Genomic DNA, 22,462 nt, shown 5'->3' with positions numbered 1-22,462 from the left:
GCAGGACTAGGGAAGTGATTGTCCTCTGGTACTTGGCAATGGTGAGGCCACACCTTGAGTACTGTGTTCAGTTTTGGGCCCCTCACCACAAGAAAGACCTTGAGGTGCTGGAGCGAGTCCAGAGAAGGGCAACGAAGGTGGTGAAGGGTCTGGAGCACAAGTCTGATGGGGAGCGGCTGAGAGAGCTGGGGGGGTTTGGTCTGGAGAAGAGGAGGCTGAGGGCAGACCTGATCGCCCTCTACAACGACCTGAAAGAAGGGTGTAGCGAGGTGGGTGTTGGTCTCTTCTCCCAAGTAACGAGTGATAGGACAAGAGAAAATGTTGTTGTGCCAGGGAAGGTTTAGATTGGATCTTAGGAAGAATTTCTTCACTGAAAGGGTTGTCAAGCATTGGAAGAAGCTGCCTAGGGAGGTGGTAGAGTCACCGTCCCTGGAGGTATTTAAAAGGCATGTAGACATGGTGCTTAGGGACATGGTTCAGTGGCGGACTTGGTCATGATAGGTTTATGATTGGACTCAATGATCTTAAGGGTCCTTTCCAGCCTAAATGATTCTCTGAGTCTATGAATGTGAGCTTGCAGCCCAGAAAGCCAACTGTATCCTGGGCTGCATCACAAGCAGCATGACCAGCAGGTTGAGGGAGGGGATTCTCCCTCTGTACTCCGCTCTGGTGAGACCCCCCTGCAGTACTGCCTTCAGCTCTGGGGCCCTAACACAAGAAGGACATGGACCTGTTGGAGTGGATCCAGAGGAGGGCCACAAAGATGATCCAAAAGCTGGAGTACCTCTCCTGTGAAGACAGGCTGAGAGAGTTGCGATTATTCAACCTGGAGAAGAGAAGGCTCTGGGGAGACCTTATTGCAGCTTTTCAATATATAAAGGGGGCTTATGAGAATGGTGGAGAGAGACTTTTTACCAAGACCTGTAGTGACAGGACAAGGAGCAATGCTTTTAAACTGAAAGACAATAGATTTAGACTGGACACAAGGAAGAAATTTTTTGCAATGAGGGTGGTGGGACACTGCACCAGATTGCCCAGAGAAGCTGTGGCTGCCCCATCCCTGGAAGTGTTCAAGGCCAGGGTCGCTGGGGCTGATGCACACCAGGGGAAGATGCCCCTGCCTGTGGCAGGGCGACTGGACTAGATGATCTTTAAAGGACCCTTCCCACTCAAACCATTCTATGATACAGCAGCACATGCTGACAGCCACGGTATGGACAGCAAGTCAAACATTGACTGGGCTTGACAAGTGTCAGTAGTTGGCTGTGAAGTGATGCAGCTAGTTCTGAGGAGACATTCAGCAGGGACTGGTCAGGATGGCAGCTTTCTTGGCATATAATCTGTATATGAAAACCTAGAGAGGACTCATGGCACCAAGAGAAACAAATATGCACTCACACAGGCGGTGAGTGGTGCGTAGGTAGGAGTAACTATTTCCCCAATGCCCCCACCATCCTTTCTGGCATGTGCTTGTAGCGGGTGTGCAGCGAGGGTCCAGGGCAATCTGGTCATGGTGGGTGAAGCAGCCCCTCCATAGTAATTTCCTCCCACAGCTGGATTAGCACTCACTCCAGTTACCTCTTGGCTCTCTCCCCAGTGTAGCCGCTGGCCACATCCAGAGCTCCACCACGGGGACTGGATTTGACTTGCTCAAAAGCCACGGCGAGGGTTAGCCATCCTGCTCTGCTTTACCACCTGTGCCTAGGGTTGGCTGCACACTCGCGGGAAGGGCAAAGGCTTGCTGAATGCTGGATGACATCTGATTCTCCTGCTTTTCCATGCCCAAGTGCCGCCCCTGTAAATCAGGGCGTCAGAGTTCAGCCATGGAAAGCTGATGCAAGTCAGCTCAGGACCTGACTGTGATTTGGATCCTTTGAATTAAGACCGCTGACCTTCACAGAAGTCACCTGCACATTGCAAGCTGTATTCCCCTGAACCATGTCACAGCTGAACTTGCCCTAGTAGTACAAAGCAGTCATAACAGCGGTAAAAAAGCAAACAGGATTTAAAAATATACACACAAAGAAATTATAGAGGATATCAGTGTATGAATCCCATTGTGCCCACAAAAGTGGATCAAGTAGCTCCTTGATGTGTCTATATTTTTACTGTATTGGGTGAAAATACAAATCTGCTGATAATCATGCATGGCTTCATCTTGGAGGAGTGTAATTCCTTATAATGCTATCCACAAAGACTGACTAATGCTGTATTTTTTGTTCTTACTCACGTGAATTATAGTTGCATACTGAGAGGCATATTGATCCCAAGACTGAGAAAATAAATTGTAATAGATTCCTTGGCAAACCATGTGTAAACCTCAACTTCCTTTTGCTCTTGTTTCTGCCATATGACTGCAGTTTTAAAGTAATAAAGTAAGTTAATTATAAAAGCCAGGAGAAGCTGAAGAGGGGTTTGGTATTTAAGAGTCCCTGGTATTTGTTTTAAGAACACTCGGCTGTGAGACTGCAGTGCTGGTTAGTCTCAGACATTCGTCTTCTAACAATTGGAATTATTTATCAACAGTTGTGAATTTAGGAAATATAGACTGCATAAATGCTTGAAAAGAAATAATCTCAGAAAGCTATCACCTTTCCAGGAATTTACATTTATTTTGATCTTATATCTTTTTTCCCCTTCTAGACTTTATACACTGGTATTGTCATTTATGCTCCAGCTTTAGCATTAAATCAAGGTAAGATGACTGTACAGCAACTGTTCTTCTACTGTTACAGTTTTTACTGCATATACTACTGGTATTCTTTTTTTTGGTAATGTGCAGCTAAAAATATAGCTCAAGGCTTGATTGTGAAGTCTTCTAAGATTTCTGTTCATCCTGATGGGAACTCTGCTAGAAGGCCTCCCATTTGTAATCCTAGTCCCTTAATCCGTACTTGTAAGAAATTATAGAAGAGGCTCAAGGGGAAAACCTGCTTTCAGTTACTCTGCCTCTCATGCAATATCCTCAACTGATGGCTACATTCAGAAAAGCTAAGAAGACTCAAGTAAATTTTGAAGGCAACAGAGACTAAACACACATTTAATTCCCCTGGTTAACTGCTCTTCTTCAAGAGGAGAGCAAGGCAAAAGTTCTGTAAATATGGTTTTGGGCTGTCTGGAAGTCTTTAACTGGGCCTATAATTTTCCAGGAAAACCAAATCAACAGCAAAGAGATTGTCAACTTACGATGTTTGTTGTGATGTTTACAAAATGAAATATTTCCATTTTCTACTTCAGAATGACTCTTTGCTTTGAAAATGAGCGAATTCTAAATTTAAAAAAAAAAATTAACGGGGAAAAAACCATTATGCGGAGCCAAATGAAAATTTTAATCTGACACAATGAATTTGGCCACTTGGCCAGAAAAGGCAATAACAAAATGCAGATAAAAAATTAATCATTTTGGCTAGAATGAAAATCACAATTGTTCTGTTAGTTGGGTGTTGGGTTTTTTTGGGGTTGTTCATTGAACAAAAATGGAAGAAAAAACCCAGCACTGTCGGCATTGGTCTCCTCCGGTGTGTAAGTCCCACAGGTTTTTTGTCCCTGATGTTTATATTTGCCCTGCAAATAGATGCTAAACGAAGCTATGACCTAGCTGGCTCCCAACCAGAAGCAATGTTTTTCGTTGGCTTTGTTGCTGTGTTTCTCGTTAGCGTGAGCTCTCCGCCGGGGACCCCCCAGTGCCCAGCCCAGCAGCACGCGAGCGTGCCAAGCCAGAGCAGCGACAGCCTGCGTGCCAGCCGCAGCACAGCGTTGGCTGGCGTAGACGTACGATCATGTTTCCCTAAAAGAAAAGAATAAAAGAAAGGCTTTTAGTCTGACATTTCTTCCAGACCGTGCTTGAACTACCTTGCTTCTGTGGGGCATCCCCATGCGGTTTACTTGCTTAAATCCCTGCCTCAGGGCTCTGTGGGACTACCCGGTGCTTCAAGGAAGGACGTGGATTTTACAGCCTTCCTGAGCTGGGGCCTACAAACATATTGGCTGTGTTGTTTGGCAGCGTTCACATTTGAGACAAATAGCTTCCTAGAGCCTGAAATATATCTAACGTTTTAGCCATTTCCAATGTCTGTATCAACTGTTTCATTTCTAGAACTGGTGAGGGCGAATCCCCTGGTTTATACACACTAAACTTTTCATTGCCATTTTTACCTGCTACTTTTGCATTTAACTTATTTCTAGTTTTTTCCAACAACCAGATTGGAGGTGAATAATCTACCTTCAGTTTTTTGTCCGCAATGCCTCCTTCACACCGGTGCCATCTCCCTCTTTTTCAGTCACTGGCTTCGACTTGTGGGGTGCAGTGGTGGCGACCGGCGTGGTCTGCACTTTCTACTGCACACTGGTACGTGGGCCCCACAGCTGAGACAAGTCTCTGTTCCTCTCACCATTCACATCAAATACGGAATTTATTGAAAGGCAGCCTAATAAGTGGGTTACCCCATGGGAGTACATGGCAGTGTAGCTGTAGCCACAGGGCCGTATTCACCCAGGGACTTCTCTGGATGCAAAGGTAGCCGCTATGTGACTCAAACCTTTTGTGTTTTGATACATTCAAGCTTCTGTTGTTGCTGAAAGAGCAGCAAAAAGATAGATTTCCCTTCTTAAAAATCCTCCTGTGATTTTTCTTCTAATGTAGTACGTTTTAGCTGTGTAATTTGTCAAGCACCTGCGTACTGCAACTATAGTAGTCCTGCCTCTTACCGAATAGGGCCACTGAAAATAGCAAGTGCCACATGAACAGATTAGTCTTTAGATTAGTGTTAATTGACCAAGTGTCTAGAAATTATTAAATGGAACCTCAGTGACAAATTTATTTGTGTATGTTGGACAAATCAAGTTTATTTTTATAGACATGAATGGTATGCCTTCTGGAGTTAGTGGTACTGTATATATGTAAGATGAGCACTGTATGCCAATTTATCTTTTGATACCCATTTCTGATTCAGGTTATGTGATGCAGGAAACACTGGATTAAACTATGTGTATGGTCAAAGTAAATTCTAGTGCACTTTGAAAAAGAGCCAGGCTGTCCTAAATAGGTTCCAGGATGCAATTCCTAAACACTCCAGTACAGAATTATTTCTATTAAAGAAGAAGATAAAATTCCTCTATTATGCATAATACGGATAGTAACATTTCTCTTAGTTGAATGTGAGTGCAAAGCAAGAGTGCTGCTGCCCTGTTGTACCTGATACTTGCTGTTCCTCATGCAGGGTGGTCTGAAGGCAGTGGTGTGGACAGATGTTTTCCAGGTTGGAATCATGGTGGCTGGATTTTCGTCTGTGATTATACGAGCTGTGGTGGTTCAGGAGGGAATTGGACGCATTGTAAATGATTCCTACTATGGAGGAAGATTAAACTTCTGGGAGTGAGTTTGTACTTGCAGATGATGTGCCTCTCTATTCCTACAAATAGAGCCCATGTGACTAACTGTGAAATTAAATTGCTACTGAAGGAGGAGGAGGGGAGGAGTTGCGACCCATTTTTTGTATATTTTTAAACAGGCTTACCTAGTTTGAGGGATATTTTTTAGATTTTTACACCACGCAAAATCCTGTAAAGAGAAAAACCTTTTTACTTTGTCAAGTAGGTGTTTTAAGGATACATTTTGGATGCCACTGAAAGTGAATGGTGAATGGGAGAGGACAATTTATATTTATACTTAAAATTTTCAAACAGCTGATTTGGCATTTCAGCTACTGATCCAACACAACTGGGAAAATAATAGGTTTTCTCTAATCTGAGAAAGGGAAATGGTTTTCTTTTCCATGAAAGAAAAATTAGAAGTAGTTTTAATAGTATTTTACCCTCCATTATTGTAACTAATCATAGCCTAAAAATACCATTTTGCAAAGTCAAGTATATTCATTCTGACTGTTGAATCAAAACCCACTCTAAGTTAAAAAAAAAGTTATTGTACTTTTGATGAATAGGTGTTTCCTCTGAGAAACTTCACCCAGTGCTCTTAGTGAAGGTTTCGTGCGCTGAGTATTACCTTTTGTCCTTTTGTCTATCAGTTCACAATATTAATCAGGTTGTCTTCACCAAGTTCTTCAGTAAATAATTCGTCTGTGGGTAATCTTTTCTTCTCGTGAACAGCCATTTTTTTCAATCTGTTTGGCTGATTTGCAGTGGTTATACTGCATTGCTTCCCCCAATCACGGAGTTCACAGATGGAAAAAGAAAAGGAATAAAGGCATGTAATAGGTGAACTACTATTACATTGTTCACCAAGATAAGCATCATTTATTGCTACATTAAAGTGTGACTTTAAAAAAAATAATTATGGCCATCTAAACTCTGTTATTCACTTAGAGCTAAACTAGCAAAATGTTTTACAGAGGCTCTGTCCACAAAGGCTGGGCATGCAAACACATCCCTATATTGGTGTTAGACTTATGTCCCTCTAGATAAGCAGGCATATTAGAGTTTTTACTGGAACATCATTTCATCACAACAGTCACAAGCATCATACAGCTTCACCTGAGACTGTGGTTTATAGGCAAATAAATTAGTTAAACTTCACCTTTGGACAGATCAGAGTGTTTCACTGGATCAGGATTTCAGCTCTGAGTTTTAAAATTTGCTTTCTGTGATTTCATGTAAAGTTGGAGTATCTGAATGTTCAAAATCTGGCCAAATTAAGAGAGTTTGTATTAGAACAAGTATAGGGAAATTTTTTCTCCTAGGCATTAAGGCCTTCTCATAATGAGAAGATTTTCATACTCTGAATTTGTTTTCTCTTTTCCCTCTCACTGTAGCTTTAATCCCAATCCTTTGCAAAGGCACACCTTCTGGACGATTGTTATAGGTGGGACTTTCACATGGACTGGCATATATGGAGTCAACCAGTCTCAAGTACAGAGATACATTGCATGCAAAAGCAGGTTCCACGCCAAAATGTAAGTCTGCTTACAGTAACTCTTAATGTCTGAATTTAGCAGTGACTGTTCTTTATAAGGGAGATCTTTTTCTAAAGGAATGGGGTTTTTTGTCTATATAAAACCCATTTGTAAAGGGTAACAACTTTTGCTTTCTGTTTTGTGGACCAGGTAGAAGACAAATCGGCACAATAAATACTGGTATTTGAATTACATATAACTGCTGTAACATCGAACTTTGTGCCAGAATGTTTCACTGTGCCTGTATTCTTGCATACAAATAACTGCATTAAGTTTATATGCAACCTAAAGACCTAAATCATATAGTACTTGTGCTGAAGCCATATCAAGACAGCATCTTGAATTGCTACTCTACTAAACCTAGATCATTGTGTGGGAATTTTGCATAAGTAAAGACTAAAAGATTTTTCCATACTGATGAGTATAGGCATGAGAAAATGCAGAAATGTTTTATTCAGTGATAAAATTGCTGAGGAATCATATATTTTGTTTTCGTAATGATCATGAATTTTTTCTTAGGAATTCACTATGGAAACTGGCAGAGGGTTCTGTTTTCCTTGAATTTAAACACTTCTGATCAGCCTTTACTCTAGAATGGAGTATATTTACTAACTCTATTATCTTATCTTTATATTTAGTATCATTCCAGTAGTTCACACCTCAGGATTTAAGAATTATTAGCAAGCTCATGAAGTCCATTTATAGGAGAAATATCTAAATGCACATCATAACTATAGTCCCTATAAATTCTATAATACAGTGACATGCAGAGAAGGAGTTTTATGAAGGCTTTCACTTCATAAAGTTAGCAAAATGCTCACAAAATCATGCACAGTTTAGAACTGAAGTATTTAGGTCATGGCAATAATCTGTTTTTCGGCCATTTATGCTGCAGACAGGAACAAGCTGATGCTCGTCATCAGCCACATTTCCAGCGTACAGTGCCACATCTCCAACACACCGCGTGGCTTCTCCGCAATCTCAGGCGCATGGCTAGCTTCCAGGTTCTCGGCACTGCAGAGGCAGGAGGTGCATCCCACATCTGTAATTAATGCTGCCTGGCGTGGTTGCCTGCAGGAAAACAGCCGCGTACATTGTGCCAGATTTGTGTGCCAGTGAGACTGTTCTCCCCGAGCACCTGCTCCCCTTGGGGCTGTGCTCCTCTCTCGCACCCTCCTTCCCCTCTTTGTAAGGAGGGACACCTCCTGGGCATCCTAGAAGCAGAGTGTGGCCAAGGGGAATCTGGCACCATGGCAGCTTCTGGGCAGATTTTCTGAGCTGTTGCAGCAGCTTTGACCGGGGCTGGAGGCTATCTGGTCCTGGAGGGGTTTGGATGGGATTTATAGCTCATACCATATCAGTGGTGGCACAACCTTAATCAGTAGAGTCCTCTCCTGCTGGCTTGGGTGGTTGGACTCCTTGGCGTCTTGCTTGTGCCTTGCTTGTGCGAGGTATTTCCCCTGCATGGAGAAATCATTTTGTATGATGGTTGCAGCTTGTCACAACTATAAACACTGCCATTCTGTGGTGACTATCTAGTTCATTTGCAAATGTAATTAGACACATCTGGCAAGTCACATCGGTGGCCTGCACCTCTTATTGCCATTTCACCTGTACATAGAACTGTAAAATGTCATCAGGTCAAAGTAATAGGGTTTTGTACCCCTGTGGCATTTACTATAAGGCTTTAGAAGAGACAGCACAATAACAAATCAGAGCTGAGAAAATAATTCTTTCACAGATCCCAGCTTGCAGGTTTTGGGAAGACCTCTAACAGTGGCACAAGGTTAGGAATTTTCTCAAGCTTTGGGAAAGGATTTCACCCCATTCAAGAAGCACACCAGTAGGTAGGAGCACATGCTGTCATCCTCAAACAGTAACTAGGCAAATTGAGCGTAATGCTCATATACGAACAATAACAGGCACTCAGAGCAGGAGAGCTACACTTTCAGAAAAATATGGGCTACTAACACATTTTTCTTTACTTTGCTTTCTAGGTCATCATCTGGCATCTTTCAGTGCTAAAATCTTTAAGCCAGCCTGAAACAAGCAACCAAAAATAAGCATTGTACAGTCACAGTGCCTACTTTACTCAAACTCCACCCCATGTTACTCAATCAGATTTAATGGAAACACCTCCCTCCAATAGTGCTACAATTATTATACTCCAGTTCTTAGTCATAGGGTGTACCATGAGCTGGGATGTAAATCAGAAGAAAAAAAACCATCTTTATTTTCACTGTCAAACACTGACACAGTTTGAAAACAAGAATTGCTGGATTCAGACAATTTCTTTTGCTTCCGTGTTTCTCTTGACTTTCTAATCTTTACTACAGGCTCTAGGCTAATACTGCTATTACATCTGTTCAAAAGAGTTGGATTCGTTTAACACATTGGTTAAATTTTGTGCTGAATCAGCTTCTGAGTGCCTTATATCAAGGCAGATTATGCCAATGAAGGAGCAGCTTCAGCTGAATGGATGCAAGACATCCAACCAATATGTAAGCATCTATAAGAAGAGGACTACTTCATTTTTACTAAATTGGTCTAGAGAAAAATTTAAAGTGCTGCTAGTTCTGAGTTTAGACCACCCCTAATTGCAAATTGAAAGCATAAGTGCTGAGTTTCCCCTGCTGTGTGTAAATCAGCTTTTACTTATATAGGTCTTTTTTAAGAGTTTACATTGTGCTGGTCAATAGTTTTTCTGTGGTATAAAACTGATAGTTCAACTAGTTTATCTGCGTTATGCCTTTCTGAAAATATCCATTTCGATGCCTAACAGGGCCCGTAAAGTTAGGTTTACTTCTTTGTTCATCCTGATGGTCCTCTAGAGCAGTCCAAAGGCTGGTGCCCCTTACCTTCTTGGGAACTGAAACCACTAAAAGACCTCCTGAAGCATTGCAAGCATGCGTATATTTGCACAGAAACCAAAGGTCCTCCCAGCAGAGGTCTTGGCATTTGGCACAGGTCCAGGGTATGTGATCTGTCAGGCAGTTAAATGACTATGGACAGATAGTACACAGATAACTGCTGGAAAGGAACGCTGTTTTTCAAGGCCAAGCTCCTGTTGGGTGTGTTTGCTTGAACTGACCATTGTAGGTGAGGAGAACTTTGTGACCCAGCAATCATCAAGAGCTGAGAAACATTTGAGAAGATCGGATAGTTAGATGGAAGGGAAAAGCCCTCACTAGGCGAGGAGAACAATTTGTTTTTCATTGCCGATAGAGGCTGCCTGTTGTGTGTGGCAAAAGTAGCGTTAATGCCTGATGAAGATGCATTTCTTCTCTCAGCATTAGCTGAAGCTCCCGTCAGGGCGTGGGGAGGCGATAGGGTTAGAGGGCCATGCCAGGCTCCAAGTTGTTTAGTTGCTAAAGGGGAAGCCCTGGGGTCCACGGCAGCGCCCACCTCTCTGGAAGCAGCAGATGTAGGTGGCTCCAGATCAGGTCCCAGTGCCTCGCTGCCTTCCGCCGAGACTGTCCCGGGAGGAAGTGGGGGATTTGTTGCTTTACAAGGGCAACTCCAGTGTTGTGTAAGCACAGCACTGCAGATCCAGAGGCAAAGGAGTGCTGGTGCTAACTAAAAGGTGCCCCGCACTTTGATCTGGGGCACCCCGCCTTACAAATCTGTCTGGGGTGCGGCAAAGGGGGAAGAGCATCTTCTTGCCAGCTGTCTGCAACGTAAAACTCATGCACATGGTGAAATGTGGGGATTACCGTATTGCTCCCGTCATGTCCCGAGCAGACTTTGTCAGGGGACGGGCGCTCAGACCGTACCACCCAAACCAGAAGTGTAATTCGTGTATTTAAAAACGTGATCTGACACCCGGTGAAATGCTGGGAGCTATACTGTGACTCCCTTTCCAGCGGGCAGCCGCCGACCAGGAGGTCTCCTCGGCGCTGGTGCAGGCGCTTGCTCGCTTGGCCCCGGCGGGGTCTTGTGGGACGTCAGGCTCTAACATGTGTTTGTGTGGGTGTTGTGCAGGTCCCTCTACATCAACCTGGTGGGCCTCTGGGCCATACTGGCCTGCGCGGTGCTGTGCGGGCTGTCCCTCTACTCCATCTACAAGGACTGCGACCCGTGGACGGCAAAGCAGGTGTCGGCGCTCGACCAGGTAGGGCCCCACATTTCAGGGGAAGGGGGTGAGGGGGCATCCTTCCTCTGCAGCCGTGATAACCAGACGAGGCGGGTTCACGAGCCAGGGGGTTAGGAATAATGACATGCCTGAGTCCCGTGTCAGGTGAGTCTGTAACACTGAGGGATTAAGCTGAGACCATGGTGGGAGGGAATACCCTGGAGAAAGGAGCAGACCTGCCCTCGGCACTGTCCAGTCCCGGTGTCCCCCAGCTGTCCCGGAGCTGCAGGTAAGGAGGGCAGCAGGGAGAGCAGCGGTATGGAAAGTGCTCAGTCCACCGACCTTCACAGGTATTTGGGGTTTTCACCCAAAATGGTCCCGGGAGTGCCAGCATTGCATGAAACGGCTTCAGAGCAAAGTGAGGGGGAGAGGCTGCCACCAGGGACAGTGGGCGCACAGTGGCACCTGTGTGAGGGACTGCGGGCCCTAGCCAGCTGCTTTGTGTCGCCCGACTTACACGGCTCTGTGCCAAGGGAGGCGAAAGCCTTTTCAGCTTCGAAACGTTATCCTGCCCAAAGCGTACACCTGGAAAAAGACTACCAGCAGGCAGTTCTTCGCCGATGATGGTGTATCCTTCCCTCCTTCAGAGGAGAGCTGGGCATTCAAACCATGTTGTACCGTGCTGCGGAGAAACCACCTTGTGACTGGCGGCGGCCTCTCCCTAAATAGGCCCCGAGCAGCAGACTGACCTGAGGAACAAGAGCTCTGGGAGCCCACAGACTGACCGGAGTCAGGGCCCACGGAGATCATACAAGTCTTTTTTTTGTATGTTTATGCCTGGGATAATCATAGGCTCCTGATAACACCCCACGGACAATAGCTGGAAACCCAGCAGAAGAGCACGGACAATGGAGTACCTGAGGCAGGACCACCTGGTCTTTAAGGGTAGAATAAAATGAGATACAGAAAGCTAAGGTGGAAACCCAAAGGAAATTAAGTTGCTCCTGTCAGTCAAATTCTTTTGGTGGAAACTGGAAGCAAGATACTAAAAAGAACAACTTGTCTGTGAAAAGAATGGTTCACGGGAAGAAAAATCTTAAAATTCCTGTCTCTTTCTAGCACTCAGATCTTGAAAAGGTCAACAAATGGCACGCAGTTTCCAGTAAGGAAATTGTTCTCAGGTATCCTGAGGTTACTGGACTGTATCTAAAAACCTTTTTGTGGAGTCAACAGCAGACGTAAGCATCTGCTGTGGCACCCAAGCCCAACAGAGTGATGTACAATACAGACTACGTGCTGCCCAGCGCTGGCTTCCTATACCATCGTCACTGGCAGCTATGCCTGACGGCACAGCTGTATTCTCACCTCTGCTAGGTGGTCTCAACAGACTTTGCTGTATCTCAGGTGGATGCTTTAGGATTGGTTTTCTCTGTACAAAACCAATAAAGAGTGCAAGGTGGAGCATTAAAAATTAGAACAGCTGGACAGAATGCCAGTGAGAAGGCTATAACAAAAATAATACGGTGACAAAAGGAAAAATTAGCGCAAGATAGTAATATTTCTTACTCTCTGAATTTTTCAGCTAATGCCATACCTAGTGCTGGATATTCTCCACGATTTTCCAGGAGTGCCGGGGCTTTTTGTGGCTAGTGCCTACAGTGGGACATTAAGGTAATTAAATAATTTGGAACCTAATGTCTTGTCTTTTTTTTTCTTATTTGTCAGAGCTAAAGTTGCATTTATACTAAAACTTTTGCATTTCATTTCTTTGTCTAGCTAATTTTTGTTCTTTAAGAAAAAGCACTGTAAGATCTTTGATGATGCAGCTTAAAAATCCATAGTTTCCAGCAGTGGCGCTCTGAGGTCCTACGACTCAAAGCTGTTTGGAGTTCCCTACTAGCAATGTGAGGAAACAGCTAGCCACACAAGATGTACAGCACTAACAAATCCTCCTCTCTGTGCTTTGAAAGCCCCTATGCTATAGGTATTTTTGAGTATTATAAATGGGTGATTACACAAAATAGCTACAGTTTGGGGAAATTTCCTACTGCTCATTTTTAATTTTCCAGTTTCAAACCTGCATAACTTTAAAACGATCTCCCTTTCCTCATCCCTGATCTTTAGAGTCTTGTTTACAAAAGAGTTCCTATACTTCCAATTGCCTTGAATGAACTCCATGGGAACAACAATCACTGGATATTTTTACTGAAGGAGACAAATCAATCCCCTTCTATCCCATAGTGGGGAGTTTTTGTTCAGCTTTCCCAAGGAGCATCTTTTAGGAAACATCACCTCTCTCGAGGAAGGCTCTGAACAATAAAAATGAGGAAACTTAAGAATGTGACACGAGCATAATTTTTTTGTTACGAGTACTTGTAGCTACATAAATAGAGGGAACAGCCAGGATCTTTGTTTTTCATGCACTGAGGAAAAGCTAGTTGCTTGCGAGAGCAAGGTACACATAGACACAGTTGTGCCTTAGGAGTGCTCCTTTCTCTGACCCCATAGGAAGCCTGGAATAGTTCAGTTTGGACTAGATGCCTAATTTTTAGATTACTATAATTAGATTATCTGAATCCTTCTCTGAGAGTGCATTCAAAGTAATCAGTGACCTGCATGTAGGAATTTTGCCTACCCAGATGTACACTGTATAGATCATTTGTGAAGGTGTCACATATACCAATAGTGTTTACAGCTTAGCCACACGTAATAGATATTTACATCGACTTCTCCAGGCCCATCTTTTCATCAAGATTTGCCTTGTCTTCACTAAGAGCAATTATTTTAATCAATTTTTGTAAGCTATTAACTGCATCACCTGGAATAATAAGTTATTTCAACCAATACAGCAATTACATTAGTTTTCTGACATTGTTCTAGACAGTGGCAGTTTCTCTCTGCAAGTAACCCATCTGTTATCTATGATTTCAGCTTCTAAGATAAAAAAAAGATATAAATCTTGCCTCCTGTAGTACAGTGTCCTCCAGCATCAATGCTCTGGCTGCCGTGACTGTTGAAGACCTCATTAGACCGTACTTCAGATCCCTCTCTGAAAAGAAGTTGTCATGGATTTCCATGGGGATGAGTACGTCTGGAAAATATCTTTTTTGCTTTACAAAGTAAGGGCTTGAGTCAGATCTCGCTTATGGCAGTGTAAGTCAGGAGTAAGTGCATTCACACTGAGAGGACTACAGTGGTGCAACATTTGGGGGAGATGAGATCGGCTGTGTAGGTTTTGCACAGAATGGGGGACAGGCTATTTCAAGCGAGCAGAAGGAAAAAAAGAAGCCATCTTGTTTGATCTTTAAGCAGGAAAGATGCATTGCCTCCGTATTCAACATTGATTTGCAGTACTACAAAGCCAAATGTCTCAGACTGAAACACTTGTTATTTTTCTTTCGTCTGTCAAGAATGAGAAGCATAGGAAACAGTTTTGTAGCAAGCCTTTTGAAGTGATACGCAAGCAATAGCATTGTGCCCCAGTAACATTCCAGAGAACAAGAAACTTCACGTCTTCTCTGATATACTCTCAGACCCTCAGTCTGTTTAGCTGCTCTGTTTAATGTAGCTCAAAGAAGAGGATCGGAACTAGGCTGAGCAGATGGTTTAAATCTCTGAAGTGCAATTGCCGTTTCTGCCAGCCGTAGTCTATGACCAGCTGCAGGTGTACCCCAAGACAGTGTTTGTAGTAAGGGTGGAAAAACCCCAGTCCCAACATGGTGTCATAGCCCTTAGTGGTGAGCACAGCAGACTGGTGGCAGGTGACAAGTATTAAATATTTTCACCTAAGAGCAGTTTCTTAAACATTATTGCAAACAACATTTGTGGCAAAATTGTTGTTGGTCTTATCATGAGTTGCCTGACATATCACGTTAAACAGTGAGATTAACCTATTGCTTGTACAATAAACTCAACAGGAGTGGAGGTGTTAAAAACAAGTAAGGCAGTGTTATGAGTCCTGGGAGGAGGCACTACGTCCTGGTGACCCAGGATGTTCTTTGTCATGGCGCCAGCTCCCAGTGATCTGCCAGCCTTTACTTCCTTGCTCCAAAGAGTTTAGACTGAGAAGCAAAAATCATTCCCTCAAAGTAAGGACTAGACACAGGAGATTAGCTGAGAAATACAAACAATACGTGTGGTATTGCCACTATGGCTAATCCATCCGGCTGCCATTTAGTAACTAAGCTGTAGTAATACACAGGAGGAGGATTTTGTCAAGTTTGCGTGATCTCCTATTAATGTAAACAGAAACCTGACCTTTTGGCCAATTCAGGCTCTCTTAGAAGAAACCCGGATGCTAGCAGGTTCATTTTGGAGATGCCAGGGACCATGCTGGCTTAGACAGAAACATTTCCATCAGTGATTTTCAAACTTTGGCAGATTTATGCGTCGTTCTGCCTTTCCCACACAGGCCTGTTTTATGGCGGAGTCTGCATCGCTATGGCTGCACTGGCGTCTCTCCTGGGAGCCTTGTTGCAGGTAGGTGTCAGGCTGCTTTTTCATGCCCATGTTCAATAAGTCAGAAGGAATTATGTAAGAAAATAATTGCTGAATACCATTATGAGATTAGTTTTTATTCTTTGTTGAGTACTGCCTCAAACAACCCATGGCTCAGCCTTACAAGCACCCATGTAACTATAGCAAGTCCTGCCAACTGAGTACACACGAGTAAAAAAAAAATAAAATAAATCCTCATAGTTTTCTTCTCAACACCTTCCCTTCTTGCCACATTGGAGGCTTTAACTTTCTTGCACAGCATCTAATAGCAGACTGTCTTCCTTCCCCAGGCAGCGCTCAGCATTTTTGGCATGGTCGGTGGCCCCCTTCTAGGACTGTTTGCCTTGGGAATCCTCTGCTCCTTTGCAAATGGAATTGTAAGTAGGAGTTTTAAGTCTTGTTCATTCAAAATTCATTGATAATTTTGGGCATCTCCTTCCCCCTTTCCCCCCAATAATTTTATGTTGGGCAGCAAGGGAGGTGTCTTCGATACTTTCTGTGAGGAGATTTCCCCTTGCCTCCCTTTCCTCCTTATCCTAAGGAGGTGATGAACAGGGCTGTATAGGAGCTTGAATTTCCACCCCATGAAGAGATTTACGTGACCAGAGGCAGGGAAAAAACTGAATAAAAATGAAACTTTGGCAAGGATTTCTGGAAAACACAGTTTTAGAAGCAGGGAACAATGTGTCTTGAGATGTAGCTGCACAACCAGTAGACTCAGAGGATGCTGGCCTGTATGAGCAAAAGGGGGTCAGGCTGGGAAAATGGGGCCCAAGCACTTGCAGATTGAATTGGGGTGTTCTCAGAGTGCTTCAGTATCGTGAAATTACAATTTCCAGAGGAAAAAGCTATTCCATCAAAAAACTGATTTGATGAACTTTGGGAATATGGTCCATGGGCGAGTCTGGCAGGATTGCTATTTAGTAAAGTTCACTAATCACTAAGTTTTACATCTTTGCAGTTGCAATTTTTATGTGTATACTAAAAAAAAAAAAATCACTAGCCGTCAGCCAAAAAAGCCACAGTAGAAGAGACGACTGCACAAACAGATCACATGAGGAAAAGGAAAAATTGCTACTGTATTTGTTCAAGGAGGGCCTCAAATAAAGCAGTATTTTCCCATATACCATGCAGCCCAAAACTGTCCTTTGATTGTAAAGCCATAGTGGCAAACTAAAAAGAGGCATGCTCCGGAGCTGTGAGTAAACACTGTATTTCCCAAAAGGGGAATGAAGTAAGCTCCCCAGCTCTCCCCAGCTGTGTATTTCATTTTTGCTATGGAGCCTACAGTTTAGATTATCTTGACTGTTTCTTACTCACCTAGGTATTGATTTTTTTCAAATATCCTTTTGCTTTTCATGTAAATTCAAGTTTCATTTTCTGTTTTGCAGGGTGCATTTGTGGGTCTTGTCAGTGGCTTTGTTGTTTCACTTTGGGTTGGAATCGGGTCTCAGATTTATCCTCCGCTCCCAGAGAGGACCAAGCCACTCTATCTCTCAACTGCAGGCTGTAATATATCCTCAGGAAATATGATGTCAACAGAAAACCCATTAACAACAGTCTTCAACACACCAACTGCAGAGAGGTATACAAGTTTATTATGTGAAATAAATAAAGCATGTATTTGTTTTAGAGCAACACAAACATCTGCCTAGCATTTGGATTACTGTAACCCTCCCTGGTTTACCTACCAGGCTCTTTAAGATGAAGCAGTTTTCTCTGACTTTTTTTTTTTTCTTCTGTCAGACTGAAGTTTGTCTGAGTTATCCCAGAACAGAAGTCAAAGTGAATCTTCCTATTGATCTGAAAAATGTCAATTCAGTATTTGAGTATGAAGGCTTGGATATGCCTTACCAGAAACCATGGTGTTAAAGAAGGCACAACATTTATAGTTATTGGATTAACTGCCACAGTCCATCACATGAATTCAAGTAGGAGGCGGTTAAAGGGCAATTTGCCAGTTTAACAGCTCCACCTACAACAGCTTGTCCGTGCAGAAATAGTTCTATTCGGGAAATTCAGAAGAGGGCATAATCTGTACAATGGGGAAAATATAAGCGATTTTCTCCCCTCTGCAGTTACCGTATGTCTTACTTTGGACAATCACCATTAAGTGTAACAGTTATAAGTGGCAATATAGGGAACAGCAGGAACAGAAAGAAGCTGAACAAAGACATTCCTAGGGGTTCCCCATCCTTACAGCAGGTACACACACGGATGCCCAACATCCAGCTTCCTAAACTCCAGCTCTCACAGGAGGCCGCCAGCGTGGCTTCCCTGTTGCAACAGAGCGCATTGTCAGGGAGAGCAGAGTGAGGTGTAACCTGAGGTGTGATGGTGCCCTATTGTTTCTGGCTGTTTAGAGCCCCACATGGCTGATTTCCTACTTCTTTTTTGTGTATCACCTCCTTTAAATAATGTCCCCCCATTCTAAAGAAGTTATCCCTTCACCTGGATAGCTGGAGCGCTCAGCTCTCACTAGATTTCTAGCAGGGACAGGACTGTCCTGTTTTACCTGCTTGGCCCCGTGCGTTGCCTCACTGTACTGAGCAGTCTCCTCCTGTACGAAGGAATTTTTCCTGCAAATTTTAGAAGAAATTTTCAGTGCACATTTTATTGTACAGAGGTAGGTCAAGACTGCCAGTTCACTTGGTTCAGAAGTAACTCCGTATTTATACGCTGTCTGGAAACAGACAACATTTTCAAGTTGCTTGGAATAGGAAAGCGGAGGTTAACACTTTTTTCTGCTCTTTTTCAGGCCTGCCCTGGCAGACAACTGGTATTCCTTGTCTTATCTCTACTTCAGCACAGTTGGGACACTTATCACAGTAATTGTGGGAATAATTATCAGCCTCTTAACAGGTACTAGTTCCATAGCTGTGACTGAACGTGTCCTAGATCTCAGAGGACAGAGAGTATCATTGCCACGGGAAGTTCTGGTGACCCTGTTGCAAACGCTGTGTAAATGTTACAATCCTGAATCTCATTTTCTCCCCTCAGCCCTTCTGCATCCCACTGTATTCCCACTGTCTCTGCTTACAGCAAAAGTTACTTCAAATTTTTAAGGAGGAAGAAGTTTCAGCAGTTTTTTTTAACCTGAGGGGCAAAAAAACAAAAACCAAACCTGAAACAAACCCAAAGAAATCTGTCTTTCCTGTTTTATTAGATGCCAGCAGAGGCTGGAGGTTTAAGGGTTGTCCCTGAGCATGGCAACAATTCCAAGCAAGGAGATACACCCGTGCTTCTAGAGGACAAAAGCAGTTTTACTTTGAGTGAGTTCAGAGCACTCAGGGGTTATTGTCTGCACCTGTACAGCACATGCTCGTCACCACATTCCCCAAGCACGTACCTAAGAGCTGCAGACCCTGTGCGTGGCTAGGTTCACTTCTTTCTCAGTTTCCCTGTACTATTTGTGTGAGGGGCAAAAAGCCGCACCCTACGGATAAGAGCAGGGACTTCAGTTCCAGCCCACGGCCTCACCACGTTTGCATCTAGGTGAGGTGCAAAGTTTGCCTGTGTCCACCTCATGCGTGGCAGAAACAGCACAAGAGCAGCTCCTCTCACAGCTTTCCCCAGCATGCCCAGCCAGGTTCCCATGACAGCACGCATCTTCTTTGAGTTAGATTTCAGACCTTTTAGTCTGACCTGCAACTACCCCAGGACTATGAAATTCCAAACCCAGCAGACAAACTCACTTCCATTAGCTTCCCTATACCTTGCAATTAATAAGCACAAGTTACACTGCTACCATTTTCTTTTCCTTGTGAGTTTTGAGAGGATTTGCTCCCCCCTTTCTTCCCATCACAAGCTCTTCCCATTGCTATAGTGATGCCTGTACAGAAATTTTCCTCCTTGCCAGATTGAGATCAGGTCACCCACAGGCCATGAAACAAAGCATGAAAACTGGGCAACTCAGTAAATCTAGATGAGAAATCCTGATCCCAAGAAACCCAAAAGAACTACCACAATGTCACCCTGCTTTTTTGGGGGGCAAGATCCTATTTAAGCCTCAGGTGGCAATCAGAGAGAATTCCCAGCACCTGCATCTTTCTTTCCCACACACATTTTCCCACAAGAATAGTTATACAGTTTTAATAGTTAAATAGTTCCATGCCTTAAAAATGCCCAAACATCCCATTAACCCTCATCTCCCCACCTTGGGGCTGCCCTTAAAGAACTCACTATAAAAATCGCTGGTGACTCTGGAGACAGGATTCTTGGTGACAGGGAGCTGAGGACTGGGGCTCAGGCTCCAGGGCAGCACCTGGTACCACAGCTCCTGGATGGGCAGGGTGGTCCCAGATATCAATGTGTGGGATTCATCCTTTTCTGCTGATTGTCTCAGGTTTTTTACACCGTAAGAAATCTGAGGAGGATCTGGGAAACTCTGCGAAATGGCTAAGGCATTTCAAATAGACCTTGAGGGATCATTCTGTATTTTGAGAGGTGCAGGGTATGCATCACTATAAAGAAATGAACCTTAAAGCTTGTGATTGCTTGATGGCTTTTGCTGCGTGACCCTGTCCTGCTCACCGGGCCTGGTGCCCACAGCTGGGCTCTGACATATCATTTGCATGTGGAAACCTGGCTGAGTGAAACCTGCCTGTTTTGCAGGAGGACTAAAGCAGAACACAGATCGTAAATTCCTGTTGACCAAGGAAGATTTCCTCTCCAACTTCTCACGGTCTAAATCTGAGACAGTAAGTGTAATTCTGCATTTCTGATTTAAATCATTCTTTCCTCCTGGGGACAAAGGCAAACAGTGCCTGGCTTATTTTTCCCCACCAGGATGAATAGCACCTGATGCTGCTTGATATGACTGTCTGCTTTAAGGCGGTAGCACAAGGCAGGTAGGAGTAAAGCAGCTGGCATAGGCAGGGAAGCTGTGTTGGGCCACAGCTTGACTTCCTTGAACAGCAGAGCAGCAGCTGTGACAAGGGACAGTTGTTCGGGTTTCTGCCAAAATACTCCTTCACTAGTCTCTTGGAAACTGGCCCAAGGCACATTTTGGACTCAGCAAAACCTCCTTTGTTTGTAAATATGTGTTCTCTAAAGTCTGGATTTTTTTGCAACTTTGGCTATTGTTTGAGAGAAAGCATTTCTAGTCAGTGTATCTGTTTCCTAGCTCCCTCCATAAGATTTAAGAAAAAAGGAGACATTATTGGGTAATAACATCCCTTAGAAGGGAGAACGTAGAGGAATTTTTATTTTTTTTAATAAACTATAGATCACTTTTCAATCAGTATCATCAGGATGCTGAATGTTCAAGCTCAGCTTTGTTCAGTGCTTTTGGAGTGCTGCAGTGCAGGCAATGACCATATCTTCGAGATGGCTTAGTTTGCAAAACGTTTTTCCTCCATGATAACAACTCCTTTCAGTATGATCTCATGTATTTCAGCTTCTGGGTATGAACACCAGGGAGAGAGAGGGATTTTTACAATACTATTGTAATGCTGTTTGCCCATGTGAGGACTGGAGACCAGCTATTGTCCAGTTATTGTCATTCACTGTCTTTAACGGGCCAACATCTGTTTCACTATCTGGGAATTTAATCCCTGAAGTCTTTTGAAAGAAGAACACCCGCATGGAAGCTAATGTCCACAGCCACACTATTTCATGCCTGGTGTCAGAAAAATGTGTCTGCCTGGTTATACAGCTAGGGACTGGATAACAAGTGGTTAGCATCACAAATAATGCAGAAAAAAAATCAGGGAGAACTGAGCAACTCCCTGCACATGAAGAGGTCAACATATCATTATGTTTAACAGAGATGGAACATCAAAGCAATGATGCATGTTAATTTGCTCTTCATGTCAAAGATGGGGCACGGACCAAGGGTTGGGAGTCAGTAGCGCAAGGACCTGGTGGTGACAGACCTGCAGACTTGAAAATAGCAATTAGAACGTTGCACACCCTAAAATACTTTAGAGATTTGCAGGACAAGGACATTTTATGTGACAAGAACATTTTACACAACTAGTACCTTATGCAATAAGAAACTTTCCATACCCCTAGAAAAATATCAGCTACTGCAATGGATAACTATTTATTCTCAGCCAGCAACCAACATGGGTTTCCCTGCAAGGCATCCTGCATGTCAGGCCTGACTCTGCTTGCATGCAGGTCAAAGAGAGGAAGACTGTTTTTTCTACTTCACAGTGTGGCTTTTGTCTTTTGGTTTTTAGCCAGAGAAAGTGGAAGTGTTGCACTGGAAACCATTTACCGTGGCAGCTGAAGGAACTGACAACCCTGCTTTCAGCCACATTGAAATGGATGTTGCAAGCAGTAAGAACAAAGCCAACGGCCTTCATATATGACATGGGGCCACGTCAGCCAAGGAGGACAGTTTTGTTCATGTAAAGCACTGTTGACATTCCCGTGCCGGGTCAGTTACCAGCCCTGCTGGGGTCATGGGCAGGTGTCTGCTGAGCTTCATGGCACTGTCACCCTTGCATGACCTTGACATTAGTCAAGAAAAGAATCGGGTCTTTCTTGCACTTCCTCACTCCGTCCCTCACTCTGGATCTTGGTGACAGGGCTTAAGGCAATATGTGAAATAATTGCCTGGTATTCTTGAGCCTCCTGGAAAATATCTGCTTTTAGTCTCAGTTCACTCTCAGAGTAAATTCTTCATTCGGTAAGAGCACTGTTTCCCCCGACATGGCTGTTTTTCTGGTTTGTGTTTTTTTTTCTTTTAAGGCATTGAAAGTATGAAGAGATTAGGGCTGCAGGACCTTATCAGATTGCAAGAAACAGTGAGTCTTTTTTTAGTACAGGAGGTGTATTTGGTGCCATCTGGTTCCTTTGCAGAACTGATCCTGAGAGTGTATTTATTTTGCTGTTTTTGTCATATATGTTTGTTTTTATTAAGCCACTTCTTTCCTGATTACCTGCATCTCCTCCTCCGTGCTCACTGCTGGAAGCTACAAGAGTGTCTTTGGTGATGGGTAGAGACAAGAGTCAGTAATACCCTTCTCTTCACACC

General features: G+C 43.6%; 1 protein-coding gene across 1 annotated transcript; it reads left to right on the top strand.

Annotated features, from left to right (window-relative positions):
- Positions 1–2,643: 2,643 nt before the first annotated feature.
- Positions 2,644–21,794, top strand: SLC5A8 (solute carrier family 5 (sodium/monocarboxylate cotransporter), member 8; the record flags this gene model as incomplete). The annotated part of the gene is made up of 13 exons (XM_009696725.1): positions 2,644–2,695; positions 4,281–4,348; positions 5,220–5,374; positions 6,768–6,908; positions 10,890–11,019; positions 12,563–12,651; positions 13,953–14,065; positions 15,392–15,459; positions 15,768–15,854; positions 16,869–17,062; positions 18,236–18,339; positions 20,092–20,177; positions 21,663–21,794. Coding segments are annotated over 13 exons (1,419 nt in total), but the record flags the coding sequence as incomplete, so codon positions are not given.
- Between the last annotated feature and the right edge of the window lie 668 nt (positions 21,795–22,462).

This window comes from Cariama cristata, unplaced genomic scaffold (assembly GCF_000690535.1).
Source record: "Cariama cristata isolate BGI_N322 unplaced genomic scaffold, ASM69053v1 scaffold11430, whole genome shotgun sequence".
Taxonomy (NCBI): domain Eukaryota; kingdom Metazoa; phylum Chordata; class Aves; order Cariamiformes; family Cariamidae; genus Cariama; species Cariama cristata.
Note: the sequence above shows the minus strand (reverse complement) of the source record. Positions and strands in the feature narration are given on the sequence as shown.